The 14,536-nt window shown below is 41.6% G+C and overlaps 1 protein-coding gene across 3 annotated transcripts in view; it reads left to right on the top strand.

Annotated features, from left to right (window-relative positions):
• Positions 1–14,536, top strand: part of NSG2 (neuronal vesicle trafficking associated 2) — a 58,685-nt gene that overhangs the window by 21,378 nt on the left and 22,771 nt on the right. For all 3 annotated transcript variants that reach the window (XM_025210161.1, XM_006028725.1, XM_014522291.2), the window contains exon 3: positions 2,872–2,991. In XM_025210161.1, the coding sequence (XP_025065946.1) occupies positions 2,872–2,991 (120 nt within the window). The remainder of the gene's footprint in view (positions 1–2,871; positions 2,992–14,536) is intronic.

The raw sequence follows: 14,536 nt of genomic DNA, 5'->3' as shown, positions 1-14,536 counted from the left end.
TTATTACAAAAGCCCAAAAGACTATTGTTTCAAAGCCTGAAATACTGGTAGCCCATAACTATAAACACCAGGGCACTCACTGTGTGCCTTGGAAGTTGTATCCTTCCAAAAGGACCATTTCCTCTCTAAGTTTCACACAGGGCAGCAAATAAGAAACTTGGAATATTTTTTGCTTCATTTTACATAGAAATTAACTATATCATAGTCCAATTTTTTGGGTTCCTTATCCCTGTGTCAATCAGGAGTAACTCTGTTGAAGTCAACAGAGCTGTGAAACAAGGGAGAGAAGAGAATGAAAAAATTCACTATGTTTGCTCAGCTTTATAACAAATGCCTGTAACATTCCCAGGGTACCTTTCTTGGAGAGATCTGCAGTACCTTGTTTGAGATTCAAACACCGGGATTCTGGTTTTATGATGGAACTGCTCTGAGGGCTTCTAATAATAAATGAACCGTGATGACTGTACTGATTGTACAGACTGTATGGCAGAGTTTTTTATTACTGCATAGTCCAACAGCTGTTTGGATAGACACCCTCAGAGATTCAGTCATCAGGAGCTATTTTTCAGTGTCAAAATGGGGGAAAAATGTTTTTCCCCTGGAAAACTAAAAATAGGAAACCCCCAGACTTTTGTGACAAGACTTTACCATGTTTTAAAAAACTCTGGTTTAACCTGCTCCAAAGGTATCACTATAGCTGGGTGCTCTAACAGCCAGAGTAGTCAGTATTTGAATTGGAAACAGGTCTGCTCTGTGGTGGGATGATGGAGTTCATTCCTATCTTGGTATACTACTAAACTAGCCTTTTCTGAAATGCTTGAAATGTCAGAGGGCAGTAGCGGGCCTTTGGTAAACAAGGGGTTGACCAGTCCCAGAATCCCTTGCATGAGTGGCAGCTTGGAGTCAGAGGGGCCAGGATACCATTATGAAGATCCACACTCATTTATTGAAGTTCTGTGGGACAATGATCATCTTTTTGCATTTGGTACTTGTACAGAACCTAGCAAAAAATGGGGTCCTTTTCTATGCCCTGCACTACTGCAGGCATCATCATCTGATGGATTTGCCCCCCACATTGGGGAGTTTTCAATTTCTTTTCCTGCTTATGTTCACTCATTTTATTTCCTTGCTATCAACAATATCCCTTGAGAAGAAGACCTTGCTGATGGTCTCTCTCTTTTTTTCTGTTGAGTCATTCCAGCAGATCTCCGATTAAGAAACTGGAGAGCAGATGCACTGTGACATACTTTACAAGGCTCTCCTCGGCTCCTCTATGGCAGTGCTTTATGCCCTTGCAAATTACTTGATCAAACAAGGACAGGTGGAATGATTAATATGGGCCTGCCCACACAGAAGGCTGGCTGCTAGTGTGATCAGCAAGCAGTCTCAGGTAGTTTTCTTAGTAATTGAGGACTGGGGATTTTTCCCCACCGAGAACAATAATACAGAATTGTAATGGACTACTCCTTGGGCCACTACATACAGTGCACCTAGCTAGGTTGATTATCACTCTTAAACTAGATTCCTGGTTGTGGCCAGGACAGCTTGTTCTTCGCTATAGACAGGACCTTGGCTGAACTCAGAGAGGAGGCAATAATGTCAGAAAAAACAGTCAAAGACAGACAACAGGAGAAAAATATCTAGATACAAATAAGGCTCTTAATATTTTATTTCATAGTCACAGAGCCCATCGTTGGGTCTAGTGTCAGAGCATATGGGAAAACCATCTTACATATATTTAAGGAATTTATCTATATCCAAGGTCTCCATTAAACAAGATAAATGAATTTGAAAGAAGGCAAAGAGATTGAATTGGAAATAAATCAGACATTGCAGGGAGAACATGAACAGTGTACCACTACTCCTGCATTGCTTTCTGCAGTTAGCTAGGGAAAATGTATGCAGCTGGAAACTGCAGAGCAGAAAGGATCTGGGTATTGTGCTTGCTTGGTTTAAAAATAGAACATGAATGCATTTTCTGAGCACTGGTTAGCAGGTGCTAATGGGCAATACTCTGTAATTTATAGCACAGGCTTTAAAAAGGGCTAGGAGGAAAATAGAATTGGAGCCAAATCCTGTGGCATCCTGTCCATTTTCGTTCTCTTTGCACCCAAACTTGAGGTCTGTATTTGTTTTGAACACACAACTTACACAAATACACACTACCTCCATTAGAGTTTTCCCATATGGCAAAAAAGTAGATGTGTTAGGTAGGGTGTTTAGAGGTGGCTCTATGATGTACCACATATCATGTAATATGAGCTTGGAGACTTTGGTGCTTTTTCAGGGGGCCTCTTTAGACATGAATGACTTGTTCCTCAGGAATTTTCCAATGTGCTGTATTGTGAACAACTGACTCTCCAGCAACTTGGGGAGCATGAAGTCCTGAGGTTTTTAGACCATTTTCAATATAATGTATTGTCTTCTAATAGTTATTTTAGGGATTTCTGAGAAAATTCCATGGTTTAAAGGGCCAGATTCCTCAGAATACCAACATTTTGTTCCTTACATGGGTTTTTGGTATTTTGGTAGGTTGGTCTGGTATTTTTCTCAAAAGCTGCCAGTTTTCAAAATATGCCTGTGTCAGTGATTTTGTTATTAGTGATTTTGTGGGCAGTTTTTTAATTGTGAAGATGACAGCCTCACAGTTCTGGATGGATAGTCTTAGCTATTTATCTAGCTATCTGTCTGTCTGTCCCATCCATCCATCTACCCATCCAAGTTCCCAAGAGTGTCCTCAGACTGTGTTAAATTAATGGTTGTAATACCTCTGAGGCAGTTCAATAAAGGTGAATATAGAAAAGCTACATTTTTGAGATAAGAAAAATGGGCTTGCTTTGAGCAGAAACTTAATGTTGACATTTTTTTCAGGTGATTGTGAAAACAAGAACAGAATATCAGCCTGACCAGAAGAACAAAGGCAAACTCAGGGTGCCCAAAATTGCTGAGTTCACAGTCAGTTTCACTGATGGAGTAACAGAAAGACTAAAGGTAAGAAATAGTACAGAAATTGCTTTCTACCTTAATTTGCAAGATTATCATATTTCACAATAACTTAACCAATGTGGCCGTGAAAATATCAAAACTTAATTCTCTCTTTACCACTGGGGTTAATGGGAATTTTGCTGGCAGAAGTCTGTTATTTTGGGTACAGGTGTAGCTCTAGCTATAGCCCTAAAATTCCATCCCTGAAATAATTTTTTTAACGTTTCCCATCTGAATCTGGGACATTAAAAATTTCAAACTCCAAAAATGTTAATCAACTATCAAGTAAAAAAAAACACAACAGTTTGTCCATCAAAATGTTTTGTTTCAGAATCTTTAAAGTGCCTCCCTCCAATTTTAACCATAAAAAAAAATGTTTTGCTGTTAGTCAGCTTAAATTTCTGAATGGTAAGTTGTTACAACACAAAAATACACAGAACTTGTTCATTGTATATATGCTGAAATAATCTGTCAGATGACATCTATACATTTTTTGAACTGTATTCCAAACTGGGGTATTCCTAGGGTCAGTTTTGATTTCAGTGAATTGGTATTTTCTGTCAAGAAAGAGTTTCATCTAAATATTCCAAACCACTTCTACTCATAGCCATTAAACAGCCCAAACCTGTGAGACTGCAGCTGAGTAAGACAGGTTTTACTCCACATCCTAACAAACCATACTACATCATGGATGGGTGTACACGAGACGTTTTGAGCACAGTAGACTAATTCTACTGCACATCAGTACGGTGGGCAAAACCCATGCTAATGTGCTAATGTGCAGTTGATTTAGTCTACTACATATTAACGTCACAAAAAGACCATTTGTTTGCACTAATGCGCAGTAGTGCTGATTACAATGCATTAAGTTTAGTACCTGTCATTACAGGTGCATTTATAATGAATGTTGAGACACATCCAGTAACTGTTATTTTCTCACTCTCATTGAGCAGTTCCCAAACTTTTACTAAGTGCTGTAAAAGTGCTTTTTATGCTTTCATTATTAAATGTAGAATTCAATATGATGACATCTGACCCCACTCTAGAAAGGTCAATGAAAATTCCCCCTTTAAGTTTAAACAGAAAAGCAGGGTCAGGAAGAAGAGTTGTAAGAGGGAAGAAAAAAGTGCCTGATTCAACACTTCTAGAACTGGGCTTACATTACTGTGAACATTTGTTCAATTCCTTGCTGTAGAGGTTTGGGATATTGTATCAGATATACTGTTAGCAGTCCAAGTGCATTTACTTCTCCAAGCATGCAGCAAAATCTGCTGGACACAAGCACTTCAGCAAAATCTGAAAGTACAGACAACACAGACTCATTTAGAAGTACAATTTTGTTATGATTATTTTCCAGTAACTCAGGAGATGAGTATTATTTGGAATACAGAAGTCTGTCAAAACTGTAACTGATAAAAAACACAATTGAATATTAATCGGTTTCATTGATCTTTATAACAGCTGAGATTAGATTGGTTCAGCTTTCCAGAATGGTTGATTTCTTACTGGGTTACAGGTTGTAGCCATATTGGTCTACAGGCAAAAGGAATCAGAACTCATGGTAGCGGTGAAATCTACTGGCAGTTTTGTTAAACATGATAGAATTGTTAATTTTTTTCCCATTGATTCACCAAGTAGTGCAAATTTATGTATGGATAATGTTACTGATTAGACATTTGTATCTGTGATTCATTTTCATGTGGTCTGTGAAAAAATGGGAGTGGTCTTATTTTTGTAGTCGGGATGGTATGCTTTGATCTCAGCTGGTTACCTGGGTCATAGCATGCTGTTAACAGGGCCTTGTTACATGTTAATTTTAGGAAGCTCCTAGAGCTCTTAACCCCCAGACTGTCCACACATTAACACATGAAACTAGTTTTAAGCACTCTTTAGGCAGATTAAAGTTACACCACTCCATTTGAGGATTATCTCTGATCTGTGTTACTCAGTTTGTGTTACCTAATGTATAGCCACTCTAGGCTTCACGTTCGTGTGAACACCCCACTTGCCTGCCCCTTGCTGGCCTGGATTGCCCCCCACCCCGATTGGCCTGCTGACCCCTGCCCCCATCCCTCAGCAGCCCTGATTGGCCCACTGCCCACCACCCTCCCAGATTGGGCTCATTGCCCCCCACCCCTGCATATTTGTGCAATTGCTAGTTGTCCCTGGGTGCACGCTCTCGCTGGCCACAGGGCTGGCCCCAGCACCTGGGTTGGCCCTAGCAGCCTTATCTGGGATCCTGGGGGCCTCTTGGGGCTCCAGCAGCAGTGATTTGGGTGTGCAGAGCCTGGTTGGCAGCTGAAGTGTGGCTCTGGCCAGCCAGGCTCTGGTTTCAGGTGGTGCATGTTGCCACTACATGCACCACCCTGCTTTATTCTGGCATGGGATTTTTGACACCAGGATTTCCCAGTGCCAAAAAAACCTGCTGCACTGCAAATTAGCAGAATAGCAAATGCCTACATGTGCAATGTGTGCAGTTTGCTGTGCTGGAGGTGGGTCTGCAGTGCCACCAACCACACATGCACATGTGTTGGAATGTGTCTACATGGAGCTGCACTTGTGTGAGTAGCAGCATGAATGCTAGTTTAGACATGGCTGAGATACTAGGTGATGGAAACCAGTACCAATAGTGTACAGAGGAGAATCAGGAACACTGAATCTGAGAAGCACATGTACAGAGGAATAAAACAGAGTTCTACTGGAAGTTTTGCATAGAGACAGTAGGACATACTAAGTGCAATTATTCTGGTTATCCTAATTAACAGACATCACTGTCTATTTAGAACTCGGTCCTGCAGCCCTTAGCCCAGAAGCAATCAATGCAGGTCAGGTTTGAATTTCATCTAAGGATCTGGTCCTATTATTGAAAAAGAGGCCAAAAACATTTGGAACATATGAAGCCAAGAACATTATACATGTTGGAGGCCCATTATTTATTATAATACACAGTTAAAAATGTAGTCTCACTGCTGCAGTCTCCAAATTTTATTTAATCTATTCCTGCTAGGGGGTATCTTCCTTTTCCAATTATTCAAAACCCCCAACCTGCTCCTCTGTCTCAGATCCTCCTCTGGATATTTTTTTCTCTCTCCCTTTCATAGTTTCCATGTGTTTCTTCCCCATCTTTTCTTGACCTCTCCCACTCCTAGTGCAAATAGGATGGCAAACAAAAGGGACAAGGCAGTAGGCCCTGGGGAAACAGGAGGTGATTCTGAAACCCACTTTAGCAACATCAGTTTTGTTAACTGGCTTTTCCTTTGCTGTATGGGAAGGAAGAGAGGGGTTTGCTGTGGAGTCACAGCTCTTCCTATGCAGTCTAGCAGCATGACAGTTTGATTTGTAAGCTATTTCCTTCCCCTAAATTCCATATGATTTTCATTCTGTACTTTTCAGTGTCACTTATTAATCACTCAGCCTCACGCCTGAGAATGGATAAAACTATAAGCCTCTGTCTGCCTGCTTTTCATAAAGCTTCCATGTATTATATTAAGTTTGTGGTATTATTTCCTGACCAAAATGAGCTGAGATAATAGATTATATTTTATTACCTTTTGTACTGGATTTTTTTTGTTACACTACATATTTATATAGATGCACATTTTAGGAAGTTATTAAAAAAATACTGCCCTCTGGTTATAGGCAGGTCTAGTATCTGGCACTGATGAAATCATTTTACATTTGTTTTCTGTAAGAGGAAATCACAGTAAGTGCTTAACTTTTATTATCTCAGTTTTGGCCACATTTTTAGAAGCTTTAAAAAAGACAATATAAATGAGATCATATTGTCTGTTGCTGTCTGGTTGCTCTGTACAGCTCGTCAGTAAGCAATATGTTAGAAATATCACCCATACCTTTTCGTTAATGGCCTGATTAAAATTAGAGTATTCCTGTATATGCGAGTCAGATCTTCAGCTGTTCTAAATTGCCACAAATCTGATCAAATGAGTCATCCTATTGATTTCCCCAGGATGAATGGTGTGGGCAAGATGAGCAGTATTTGGCTCAGCATCTGGTGTATCTGTGCTGGGGGAGAATTCACTGAGAAGGGTGGGCAAGTAAGTAAACTGGAAGATTTCTCTCCAAAGGCTCTTGCCGTTGTACAGTTGGATTAGAGTCTTTCAGTAAATCAAGTGTCTTAAAGGATAAGAAATGAGGTGCCTTGCTTCCTACTTTCCCCTCAAGGGGAGCATTATCATCAGTTCAGCTAGAAATAAATGTTGTGATAATAAGGCCAAGTGAGTCTCTATCATTAATAATCATGAGTGGAAAAGAGCGGTTGGATACCATAGTTATGATTATGTTCCCCACCTGCTGCTGATCCTTCTGGAGCTGCTTTTCCTTCTGCCTCTTAGTGTTCCTTATAGACTGTGTCAACTGGTAGAATGCCTTTCCTTGTGCTGTGTTCCTCTCTGCCTTTGGTCCTGGAAAGTTCACAGGGAAAGAAGAGGAGATTTTCTCAAAGTTCTCATTTTTCCCCCTGAACTCTGTAGTTTCATCACAGAGAACTTGGCTTCTTCTGTGAGGGAAGTTTCAAGACGTTATGAACATGGCTGCTAAATCTGCAGATGCCCTTTATTCTGCTTTACTAGATATCTTTTATTGAAGAGGTTAATAAATTATTAGACAGCTTTCTAACATGAACATGCCAAAGCCAGAATGCAAGCTTATATATGTGTAGCTTTCATCTGTCTAGAGTAGTACAGATCTGATCTCTTTAATTATCATAAAGTCTGACAGCAGCCACTGTCCCTAGGCAACGGTCTTATTTTACTCTTCCTCCTCCTAGAATTTTAGATAGCTTCTGAAACTTGTCACATCACCTAATATATGAGATTATGTTTCTTTAGAGCTCACTACACAGTGTCCTGGAAATTTGACCAATTAGTCTTTTTCTTCAGCTGCATGAGTCATCCCATATATACCTTATAACAAATGTTTAAATAACCATGTGTAGAAGGGTTATAAGAAAATGATGTTAAAATAACATTAAGGTTAAACCATCCATATACAAAAGTAATATCTCTTATTATTTTTTCTCCCCACTGAGAAGAAATGACAAAATATATTCTAAGCCAACTGGTACTAGTTCATAAGCTATTTCACTTCCATAAAGTGCCCCTCTAGGAAGTTTTGGAACTGACTTAGGTTTTTCTCTGCTCCTTTGTATCATTGAGGGTACTCCAAATCCAGCATGAGCCCCACCAGGCCCATCAAACCAGAACTGGATGAATGTCCAGTAAATGCTTTGGGATATACAGCCACACTTTTCTGTGGTTCAGTACAGAAGACAGTAGACCTCATCTGCTAATTTAATGCACCATCACAGTAGTGTTTTGAGACCCCAGCAAGACAACATGCCTCTTCTCCAGGTCACAGTAGATCTAGGCCTGGGTGCATCAAGGGAGACTTTCTTCTTTTACAGTTAATGACATTTCAGGCGGTGGATTTGGAGAACAAGGTGGTCTTGTGCTAATATTTGCACAGTAATTTTTGTGAGCATCCATGTTAGTGCCTTCTTATCAAACTTAGTTGAGTGTTCTGATTTCAAGGCACATTATATTTTGACTGTTCTGGAAGTTAGGCTCTCCAGGGATTAATTTGTCTTTCACTTTACACCCTGTTCAATTAATTCACTTTACCCAGAAAACAACAGAAGCCTCTGAGCCAGTTTATGCTCCTGTTTATACCCCTGCTCTCTCCCCTTTATTATATACAAGCAATTCTACTGTCCACCTTGTGCAGGAGTGGGCAATTATTTTGGACAGAGTGCCGCTTACTGAGTTTCAGCAAGCCATCGAGGGCCGCATGACAGGCAGCCCAGGGCAGATAAATGTTAATTTTCTAAATTTTTTAAGGGTCCCACGGACCGGATAGAATGGTCTGGAGGGCCGCATCTGGCCCGCATTTTGCCCACCCCGATCTAGTAATCATGATGTTCCTAAATAAAACATTCATTGTTGGCCCTCTGGGCTCAGCAGTTTAATACATCACTCAGAGTGATGGACCATAGATTCCGTCCTTTGCAAAAGCCCTACAGTTCTTCACTTTTCATGGATTCTTCTCTTGAGAAAACTAAATTCATTGGCCTCCAGAAACTGATATAATTAAACCACACTCTTGGCCCTAACAGAACAAATTGGAAGTGGGTGGATGCGGGAAGAAATTGAGATATTTCAGAAGATGTTTTCTTGTGAGTAGTTTATCTAGCTGGAAAATCAGTCTTGTGTATTGATCAGTGCCTCACTAAACAAGACTGGAAACTTCACCCTTTACTATAAGGTGGCGAGATCCATTTTCAGAGTCACTGGCTGTGTAATCTGTTCCTTCAGAGAATGCAGCTACAATGTATTTCTTATCACGCTAGATCAAAAAGGTTGAGAAACTGTGGAGATATGTGGATTTCTAATATGCAGTGAGAGAACTGATTCAACATACTTTCTGAGGTTCTCAGAAGCTGGTGGAACCCATTTAAGCATGCCTGTCGGCTGCATACACCTGTCTGAGCAATGAGTTCTCTCTGCCCCTGAGCTGAAGAGGCAGGATGAAACAACCAGGCTGATTTTAGAGGCAGATTTATGCACTAGAAGGATAAATTGCAATAAAAGGAGACAAAATCTGTTTGCTTCCAATCAAACTCTACAAGGCAGGCAGAGAGAGATTAGTCCCTTACCTTATAAACCATGCATCTATTTAATGCTATTGGTTCAGAATTAAGATAGGTTATATGGACTGCTGAAAGTGCAGTGTCAAATTGCTGTTGGGGTAAATGGTGGTAGCTGAACTGATTTTGAGGGCGCTTTATCCTGGTCCACCAAGAGAATCAGGCTCCCCTTGGCAAGAGAGGTTACTCAGATAGGTACCACAGGACAAGCATGCCGATGGTCGCCCATCTGACAGAATCGCTGGCCCTTAACCCTGTTGAAATGAATGGGGAATTTTACTTTAGTAGAGGCATGTTTTGGCCCAGAATCTGTATCTATTTGTTTCTGCATGTGAAAGCTGCTGAGATGTGACCAAGAGTCTCTCTCATGATGAGCAGCAGAAAATTGGCTGTGTGTGGATTTTTGGCATCCAGGGGCTCTTTGTCCAAATTAGCCTGCCCTGGTTTTTTGTTTTCAGACATGCTGTATGTCCCCGCAGAATGGACAGGTAGATGGACACATCTTTCTCCCCCTGCCCCAACCATTTCTAAAGGGCATGTTATCATCTGAGCTGCCAAGCAAGGTACTCTGCAATTCTCCCCTGTGGAGTCACAGTCTTGCTCTTTTGGTGCTACTCCTGTGCCTTCCTTGCCATGTGCTAGTCCACCAAATTCTCCACTAAGACTCTGCCCAGACCTGCATCTCACGTGCTTTTTCATAAGATTGCACTGCGCTGGGCATACCAGTAAGGGGGCTAAGTCTCTCATATTCACCTCTAATGTTCTGAGCTGTATCTCTCCACCCTGTAGGACATCACTTGGCTACATTTCCCTGTAGGATGCTGCTCTGTGCTGATATTCCTAACCAGCAGAGAGATGAATCATTTACAGGAAAATGGTCCGATGTGTGTCCTTGTGCCAATTCACCATGTATATATAAAAATAAAATAAAAGGCCCCTTTAATTGCTGAGTTGCCACAGGGTAGCGATAAGTCACAGGGAAAAGGCTCAAGTCTGTGAGCTATGCAATTTTCCCTACTGCTTTTTAATAATAATAATAGCAATAATAATAAAATAACAGTGTTACCATAGCAACTGCCACATCACATATCAGTTATCTCTCAGATGCAGGGAGGCGGCTGAAAGATCCCATTACGTTCACTAATGTGAGCAGTGCTTCAGGGAGGGAACATGCTCTAATAAACAGAGATTTTTCTCACTTTACTGAGAATTGTTAATGTGGTTGGGTTATTATTTCTGGGCTGAAAACTATGCAGCCAGTTAATGCTTTTTTTGTTCCAGGAAAGCAAGGGGCAAGCAGAGATAAATTGGTAATTTAGGGGCAAAGGGTGTTTTCAGATACTACCAGACCTAGTTCCCTGCCTCTGTAAAAAGTTCATTTTTAGTGGGCTCTGCCTCCCTTTTACTCTACCTGATGTGTTGTTTTCTTAGTGGCATTGGAGACTTGTCTGTTTTTACTTCTGGCATCCAGATCTTCTCCAGGGAATGACCAGGTGGTCTTCTTCCATGGACATTAGGAAGAGCAAGAGGATAGGCAAAAAGAACCCGCTTTCACTCCAAGATGATGGGTCAGAACGCCTCCTTGCTTCCATTCCTTAAACACTTAGTGACCTGCAAGCCTTGCATCTGGTCCAGTGAAACCTGATGCATGCTAAGACTTATGTCATTCTAAACAGCTCTTACTTAACCCAATCAAGGCACATATGAAAGGAAATAAGAAATACTGCCTGAAATCAGCAGTCATTCTTCTCTTTCCCCCCTGGCTGAAAGCAGGAAACAATAAGATATATTATGTATGTTCCAGTCATCCTGATGTCATGCTCAAAGACTGACTCATGGAGACATTTGTGATCTTCAGTGATAATTCTGAGCTTTGAAGATGAGCTGTAGTTATGTCTGTTGTCTCGGTCATTGAACAAATATAGTTCTAATTTTACCACATTAGCCTTACCTGATACCATTACTGTTGGCAATCTTACATTGCTCAGCATGTGGAAAAGTTCAGGTTCAACGCAAGCAGTTCCAGCTAACGTGTGCTTCCCCATTACAATGGAGACCTAATGAAGGCCAAGCCAGGAGCGTTGAAAAGGTTCTGTGACAAAAACATGTTAACAGAATTGACAAGCACCCTAGATAGAATAGACTTGGGACCACCTCATACATAGGAGCCATGTAAGTCCAGATTCTTGTATCAGAAGTGGAAACTCAACCAAGGACGTATTTCTAGTTTCATATCTGTGTGATGCGCATACATTCTCTTGCACCAAAGACTGAACTCCTCCAGCATATGTCTTATCCACTGCAAACAACAATGAATTAATCAGCAGCCTTAAGTCAAGGTCTTTTTATTTAATTGATTTTTTTGTGACAGAGAATGTAATTTCTGCCCAGAAAACACATATGCAAATTCAGTGCCATTGCAATTGCTGGACTATCTAGATGCATAAGAACTCTTTGCAGGCTGGAGACACCTGATCAATCTGTACTGAGTGATGTTTTCCTGGAGAAACAAAGGAGTTATGTCATGGAAATTTCAATTGACCCTTTGCTGTAGTGTCACAGATGCAATACAAATCCTGAATAGGTTTTCATTAAGAGAAGGGAGGTGCTTGGACTGAATGAGAAACCATGCCGCACACAAATTGCAGAACCTAATTGCCATTTCAGTTTATTCTGAGTAATTTCTTTAGACAGAGTCTCTTTGTCTTTAACAGTCAAGTGCAATGCTTCTTTCTGATGTCTCCCCCCTACCTTACTCCCCGCCTTCGGTTGTGACCTTTATTTGTTGGATAATTTTCTTGTCAGTGTTTAGGGTGGAAGAAAGGATGATTGAAGCTGGTTTGGCTACTGTAGCAGAAAAGAACTAACAGGATGCAAGGGGCAGAGGTTTCTGTTGAACTAAAGCCAAATCAGATTTTATTGACTCTAGTGAAATTTGTTTCAACTATTGCAACCAAACCACAGAATACTCAAAATCAGACAGGTGAAATCCATTCCTCTACTTGTCCTCTAACATTTCCTGATTTATTTTTAAAGTAGCACAGCTTGCTGATGGAACAGGAAACAGAACTAAACTCCCGCTTAATACTTGTAGGCATAGTAGGTATGTTGGGTCATATTCTCAGCCAGAGAAAAGCAGCATAACTCCTTTGAAGGCATCAGTCTACACCATCTTAAGTTCTAGGCCAAAAAGATTGTTCCTTTTTGGTTTGGGGTTTTAAAGGAGACTAACATCTGTATGTTAATACAGTCACAACTTACTGCCTTTCTCATTTAAAAGAAAAGGACTTTTAATTCTTGTGCTGCCTGTGGGACATCTCTGTGGCCCAAGCCAATTTCTAGAAAATGGAGGAACGCTGCCACACTGTTTTTGTGCACGATGCCCACATAATAAGCAAAGATTTGTAAGTGAAATGGGTGTACTGGACCATGAACGTTGCTGCTTTATTAGTTTTATTTCCTGACCCGTGACGACATAGCGAGATGTAGAAATGCGTTTGAGTACCTCAGCCTTTTCAAACGAAAATGTTTCCAATCGATTTTTTAAACCGCCAGGGTCCCCTGAACAAAGGTGTTTTAAAATATGCAAGTGTGGCCTTTGATTTCATTTCAAGTGCAAAGTCCGCTGGCTTGGGGTGGAGAAAGTTATCTCATGCATTTAAATGTAGACAGCTTGATTGTTCTGAGGATATTTACATCTAGTCCTCTGTTGCAATGGATGAAGTGCTAAATGTCAGTGCTGCATGCAAAATTGAAATGTAAAAAAGTGACTGGAGAACAAATAAACAAGAAAAAGCTTGAAGGACTGTCGCTTAGCCTAGTTCAGCCCAGTGGAGCAATACTGGAGCTGCAAGCTATGCACTGTTCACAAATCGCTTCAACAGGTAAGTTATAAGAGGCTGCAATCTGGCAACCCAAATACACATGTTTCAAGGAGCTGTGATTCAGTGAGATTTTGCAAACTTTAGCTTGAATGTGTGCTGGTGCAAAGCAGAATTGCTTCAGGGTATGCTCAAGGAAGCATTGTAGGTTTTATGTTACTCCTATGCTTGGGAATTTCTCTCAGCTGCCTATAGCCTTAGTGTAAACCTGCTTTGGTGGGGGCTTTAGTGTGACCTGATCAAGTCTGAAAAAACTCAGCTCAGTGTGAGACAGAGGAAGGAGACATTAGGGAACAGCCCAAGCCTTTTGTTATATCCAGTGAATTTGCTTTCAATCCAGCGATTGCTTTTTGACTTCCCTGGGTATCTGGCCTGTTAGTTTTGCTGGTTAGTTATCACCAGTCTCAGTTAATGGGCACCTTGGAAAATAATCCAGGACCTGATTTTCAGAGACAGGCTCCCTACATCCCACTGCAGCCAATGGGGGTTGGGAGTGCTCATGTCTACTAAGAGGGTAGATCCTGGCTTAGGGTTACCATATTTTCAATTCCAAAAAAGAAGACACCTGTTGTACGGGGGTAGGGAGCAGGGGGAATATGACTGTGGTGGGGGGCAGTGATATGGCAGTGCCCTGCCCATGCCTCTCACTCCCAAGCCACCCCCACCCCCCCAGCCCTGCTGCTGTCCCTCACTCCTGACTCATAGACCCCAGCCGTGCTGGTGCCCCTCACTCCCGACCAGCAGTCCTCTGCTCCCCCCAGTCTTACTGGAGGGGCACCAGCTGTCCCCGTCCTGACTGGGCTGGAGCGTGTTGGCTTAGAGTGAGTCCGGCACCAGTGCAGGCTGTAGGGAATAGGAGGGGAGGCTTGTGACACCCCTGCCCTGGTCTGGGGCTGCTGCGCCACACCAGGACGCCTGGCTATGGCTCCCCTTTCCCCCCAGGCCAGTGCCCATGCTTGCTCCACCCCTGGAAGCATGGGCACCGGCCCTGTGCTGCCGGGCTATCCAC

The sequence above is a fragment of the Alligator sinensis genome, unplaced genomic scaffold (assembly GCF_000455745.1).
Source record: "Alligator sinensis unplaced genomic scaffold, ASM45574v1 scaffold360_1, whole genome shotgun sequence".
Taxonomy (NCBI): domain Eukaryota; kingdom Metazoa; phylum Chordata; order Crocodylia; family Alligatoridae; genus Alligator; species Alligator sinensis.
This window is presented reverse-complemented; position numbering and strand designations above follow the sequence as displayed.